Source organism: Maylandia zebra, linkage group LG2, assembly GCF_041146795.1.
Source record: "Maylandia zebra isolate NMK-2024a linkage group LG2, Mzebra_GT3a, whole genome shotgun sequence".
NCBI classification, from domain to species: Eukaryota; Metazoa; Chordata; class Actinopteri; order Cichliformes; family Cichlidae; genus Maylandia; species Maylandia zebra.
Genome location: NC_135168.1, coordinates 38,341,257 through 38,347,182, shown reverse-complemented (window position 1 = coordinate 38,347,182; position 5,926 = coordinate 38,341,257). Strand labels below are relative to the sequence as shown.

Here is a 5,926-nt window from a genome sequence, read left to right as displayed (position 1 = left end):
CTAGTATAAGTTACGGTGAGACCAGGAAATCGGCTCTGCCGTTTTTCTTCAGCCAGCCAGAAGATGTCCAGCGAGACCATCCGTCTGTGTCCATCCTGCCAGACCGGCTACATCATGTTGTATGACCGACATGTCGTCTGTGTGGGCTGCCTCGGTCCTCACCATGCGGACCTCGCCCTCACACCTTAATCCTATTGCCGCTCCTTTTAGCTCCTCCCGCCAGAGGAAAAGCAGCGGAGGTCAGCCTTTTTCAAGGCTGATGCTGAGGAGGCGTTCCCGCTAAGAGAGGTACTCGCTGGAAGAAGCCATCGAGTTCTTCGATGGTGGAATTGGATGATTCCACCCACCGTGAGGAAAACGGCAGTGGTGGCAGCTCCACTGCCTCCCAGCTGGGCAGCCTGGCGACAGAAGGGACGCTCATCCACCCCTGGCCTTCACATGTCGGCGAGGACGCCGCTCACAGTTGTTGGTGCGCTGCTCCTGGATCTGCCTGGCATCATCCAGGAGGCAGCTGGTGAGAAGGGACTTTCCGTCCCTCAGCCTGCTCCACCCCCATCGGATGATCTGGCGGGAAGGTATGGCTCCGCTCACTCTCGTTGCCCAGATCCCATCTGGCCTCAGTTCCCGGCGGTGATGACCTACCTCTCTGAGGCAGCAGTAGAGCCAGCGAAGATTAGAGCGCCGGTCTCTACCTAGGGCTTCACAGAGGGCTTCACAGACTGGAGTTTTCTGCCTGTTCCCCCTCTAGAGCCGAGCCTCGCTTCAGTTTTCGGCACCAAAATGACCAAGGTCGTTGGACAGCGACCGGCCCATCCCGCCAAACTTGACCCGCTGATAGCAAGGTTCACTGATCGCGCACATCAATGCACTGTTCAGTCAGCTGCAGTGACTAACAACACTGCCTTGCTAGCGTTTGTCATCTCCAGGAAGGTGGAGGAAGCAGAGCTGCCAGAGGAGCTGAAAGGCTTTCTCTGTAAAGCCGCTGACGCGATTCTGAATATTTGCGCCACTTCAGAGGTGTGTTCCTCTCGCATCGCTGCCTGGCAGACGATGGTTCAGAGGGCAACCTGGCTCCGCCTCTTCCCTCCAAGATACAATCTCACAGGGAAATAGTGCAAGCAATTCATAACATAAAATTTAGAAGCTTAGTGGAAGATAATACTTTATGTTAAGGCTTTAGTCTGCATACTGAACAACTCCACTTATATGGATTTATGTCTGGATGAGTAAATTAATCTTTTGCATGTTAGAAAATAAGGTCCAGGTTGCAAAAAATGGTAGTTCCACTTAAAGATTTTTTTTTTGATTGAATCAGAATTTTGGCCTTCAGATTTTTTGTCCTTGGTTTTTTGTCCTCTCCCATCCAGGTCAGTGCAGAGTTTCATAGGATCACGACCCTGAACCTTGAACCAAAGTTCATGTCATCGTTGGACTTGTATTCATCCAAACTCCTGTCCTTGTTTCAAGCCAAGAAAGGTGCTGCTGGACAACGCCACAGGGCACAGTTAAACCTTCTGCTTCAGGTAAGGAAGATTGCATTTTCTAACCACAAAAACATTCCAACACAGCATTGAAGAGGCCCTTCCACTAAAAACGGCTTTTCTTAGGTTTCTGTTCAATATTTTAGCTCCACGGGTGTTCTTACCTTGATGGTGGGTGTGAAAACAGGTCAACAACAGAAAAAAAAATAGTTATGTTTAAGCTAGAAATGGTAAGTCATGTTTTAAATGTGTAAATTTTGCCTCAGTTGAGACTTCCTGTTTTACAGAGTGGAAATTCCATCGAGAAAAAACGAGAAGTCATCATCAAATGTCTCATTGACCATCTGGGAGAGGATCCAAGTGCCTTAATCAAAACCTTTGAGGTTGGTGCAATAAATCTGTTTTAGGAATATTAGTAGTTTATTTTAGCTTGTGAGATCATGGAAAAGTTTTAAGATACTGTTCTAAAGAAGAAAAAAAACACTTCAAAGCATACAAAAGAATAGCATTTGCTCAAAGATTTTGGAGCACAGTGTCCACATATTATCAGTACCGGTGATGGCATACAAATGAAACTTTTTGTTTCAATGTTTGGAAATATGTGAGCTGAAAACAGTTGTTTCTCTTTTTAAAGGACGGTGCTGATGCTGTCTTTGTTGAAGAGGCTTTGGCTGAGGAGGTGATGAAGATTTACCTGCTGCAGAATCAAGACAGGTCAGGCGAACCTACTGATGTGGGTATTGTTATTGAAGGCGTTACTGTTCTGGGCAAACTTGGGAATCTGAGCAAAGCCTGTTGCTATCTTTTGGGACTGTGCTATGCTCTGGATCTGAAATACCCCAAGAATTTCAAATGCACATTTGAAGCATTTCAAAAAGTGTTCATGGAGCTGGATCTAGGAAACCTTTCTGTCAAGGTTCAAAGACTGAAAAATGACCTCTGTTCATTGTAGACAAAATTTCACAGGGCTGTTCTTAAAGTGTTAGACTTGTTAAGTGACATGTAATGCTCATCAAAAGGTTCAGTTGCGGCATTACATTGTGTTGACATTCCTGTTCATAAATAATGTTTGTACCTTAAACTGTGTTTTTGTATTAACTTTCCAGATTCACATTAAGGTGTAAATGGGAGAGTATCTTCTGTATGGTTTCTTTTTTTTTAGCGCAATCCTTTTTGAAACCTTTTTATTTAAATTATGGATGTTTTTTGGTCACTCTTTAGTTATAATCTTCCCAATTTTTTGGAATCAAAATAAGAGGTTCAAAAACTATGTCACAGTGCAAAAGTTTTTTTTTTTTCCAGGATTTATATTTTTTTGGGATCTTAATTTTATTTTTGTCATTTGACCTTTTCTGAAAAGGTAAAGCACTGCGTTCACTTGAGCCACTTTTATTCTTTGTATGGCAGGTACATTTTTCTTGTTGTTAGCATCAATATGCCAGTTTTACAGAGTTTTATCAAGCATGCCAATTTGGATGCAATTTTATTATATAAGGCTGTTGTGACTGAAATTTTATCCAAGTTTTATCCACTGAATGTAGAACAGATTTCAGCTCACTGTGTTCAGAGAAGGAATCTGCTAAATGTGTGATTCACAAAAAAGCTGTTTAAAATAAATCATTGTGAACAATGTTGAACTGACGTGGTTCTTTTTTCCTGTGGGTGGGTGTGTGTGTGTGTGTCTGTCTGTCTATATATATATATATATATAAATTAGTGCTGTCAATAGATTAAAAAAAATTAACTAATCTCACAATTTTCTGTTATTAATTGCGATTAATCTCAATTACTTTATTAATAGCCTGGCTCCAATTACATTTTTTTATTCTTTATATTTTAAGATTGTAACAGACATTTATGCAACACAATGAAGTAAATGCAGAATAAACACAAAGAATGTATGCTGAAATTCAAAGAGAATTTTAATAGTTTTCATCAATCTTTAACACAGTGAAAACTTACAAAAAACCTTAAGGCCATCAACAGTGACTGAACCCAGGCCTACAGGTTAAAGTGAATATCATAACAATAAAGGGTGCACAAAACTCAGTATTTAAAACACAAAAAGACACGGCTGAAAACCCAGAATGTTGAACATTTTTCACTTCAAAGGAGCAATCTGGATTAGTCCTTCTTTGCACTCAGCCAGTTACTGAGGCAGACTATTCTGTTTACATTGTCTGATGACAAAGAAGCACGCTTCTTTTGAATGATGTGACCTGAGAGTGAGAATAATCTCTCACAAGGCACTGTGGTTGCAGGGGTTGACAGGTACTTGCGTGCAATAGGTGCCAGCCTGGCATGTGCTCCTTCTCTCTTTAACCACCACTGTAGTGGACACTCTCCTATGTCAATTTTGGGCTCTGCTTTGTACAGATTCAGACAGCAGTCTATAGCATCTTCCTCTTCCTCTGTATCTGAATCAGGAGAACCCAGCAAGCAGATGGACATCTTGCTCTTCTTTGGTGAGGGTTCCTCTGTTGTCTGAGCAGATGGTTGGTGTGCATCCGTCTCTGACATCAGAAGGTCATGTACTGATGCCCACACCTCTCTTCTTTCATCTTTGGAAAGGCATTTAAGGTCTTTAAACCTGGGATCAAGGGCAGTAGCGATCTTCAGCCATGTGAGATTGCTGCTGTCCCTCCGCTGAGCTAGGTCTGTGGTAAAAATCTTCTTAAACCTCAAAACGTAGACTGGGTCATCATCTGAGGGCTCCATAATCCTGAACAAATGACACAAGGCTGGCAACACCATGGAACAAGAGACATACCGCTCTCCCCCCAGCAGTTCGGTAACATATCTGCAATAGAAAGATCAAGTCTGTATTTTTCTATTAATCAGACAGAGACAAACATAAATACCACATATGAAAATACACAGAGAGGTGGAGGTGGAGAACATACTTGAAAACAAAGCTAGAATGCAAAGATAGACACACAATCATGAGAAACAAAATGATTTACCTGCAAGGTTCCGGTAGTTCCTCCAGCTTTTGCAGTCTGTCAAGCTCCTGGTCAGTCAACATAGTCACCTTGCTGTTTTGTTGAGTCAGGATGGTGGTCAGCCCAAATTTGTTTCTCTGGATCCGCTTGATCATCTCTAGGGTGGAGTTCCATCTTGTTGGAACGTCCTGAACAAGCGGTTCTGTTTGATGTCCATGTGCAGCTTGCTGTGCCTTTAATTCCTGAGCGTTTGCTGGACTATGCTTAAAATGTCCAACAATCTTGCGACATTTGGCCAGAGCCCTTTCAAATGCGCTGTCATTAAGAGAAACTGTGACCGTTCTTTGCAGAATGTGGGCCATGCAGGGCATGTGTTCAAATGGAAGTAGTCTGGCGGCTGCAACCATGTTACGAGCACTGTCGGTGCCAAGCGTGGTTACCTTGTCCTTGATTTTCCATTCGTTTGCAACATTCAGAAAATGGTCAGCACACGCCTCAGCATAGTGTCTCTCTTCAGTTTTACTCACTGTTAGTGCAAACGATTGCATAGTCCAGTCGTTATCAATAAAATGCGCCATGACCCCCAAGTAATTATCGTTGTTCACCGAAGTCCAGCGGTCTCCGGTGAGAGCGACATTCCTTACTTGCACAAGCTTGCTGGACTGCTGAGCCCTCTGGTCCCCATACAAAGTGTGCAGTCTCGACACAATGGTTCCTCTCGAGGGCAGATTGTAACACTCATCTCCTGATGCAGCACGAATGACTTCTCTCAGTCCATCATCTTCTACTATGCTAACTGGTCGGCAGTTTTTAGCTATCCAAACAACCAAGGAATTGGTTACCTTTTCTCTCACATTTTTTGTTATTCGTCCACAAGCACCATACTCCTGAAGCGTAGACTGGCGAGGTCCCGTAGAGGTGGATTCAGTTGGGTGTTTTGCTCTCAGGTGATACGCCAGTGATGAACTGCTTCTGTGGTACTTGAATTCAGCGTTGCAAATTGTGCATCTTACTCTCGTTTTGTCCAACAAGCCATCAGGCAACTTCTTAAAGAGAAACTTTCCACCCAAAAGTCCGCCCTCGTCCATGCTTGCGTGTGTTAGCTAGTGTTAGCTAGATAGTAGCATGGTGTCACTTCTTCTTCTTCTTCTTCTTCTTCTTCTAATCATTTCTGTCAGGCCAAACGCCAGCATAGCACACTGTTGCCCCCTCCTCCAGAGGTGCTCATGAATTTAAAGGTCTTAGATTACAGGAAATTAATAAAAAAACAAAATCAGCGTTAAATTTTTTTAATGCATTAAACATTTCGCGTTGATCTTAACAATTAACGCGATAATTTTGACAGCACTAATATAAATATATAAAATAAACACTTAATTGTAATTAACGTTTTTGCTTAAGTTAACTTAAATATATTAAGTAAATTGAACCATTATTTAAAAACAAATAATTGTAATGGTGTAGGTTAAATGTGCCAAGCATTTCAGCATTTCCTAATTAATA

The 5,926-nt window shown here is 42.4% G+C and overlaps 1 protein-coding gene across 1 annotated transcript; it reads right to left on the bottom strand.

The window, feature by feature from the left end:
- Window positions 1-3,605: 3,605 nt before the first annotated feature.
- On the bottom strand, window positions 3,606-5,511 carry LOC143413905 (E3 SUMO-protein ligase ZBED1-like). Its single transcript, XM_076877311.1, has 2 exons — window positions 4,445-5,511; window positions 3,606-4,203 (listed from the first exon to the last, which is right to left on the bottom strand). The coding sequence occupies exons 1-2, from the start codon at window positions 5,509-5,511 to the stop codon at window positions 3,606-3,608; spliced, it is 1,665 nt and encodes a 554-aa protein (XP_076733426.1).
- Window positions 5,512-5,926: the final 415 nt, after the last annotated feature.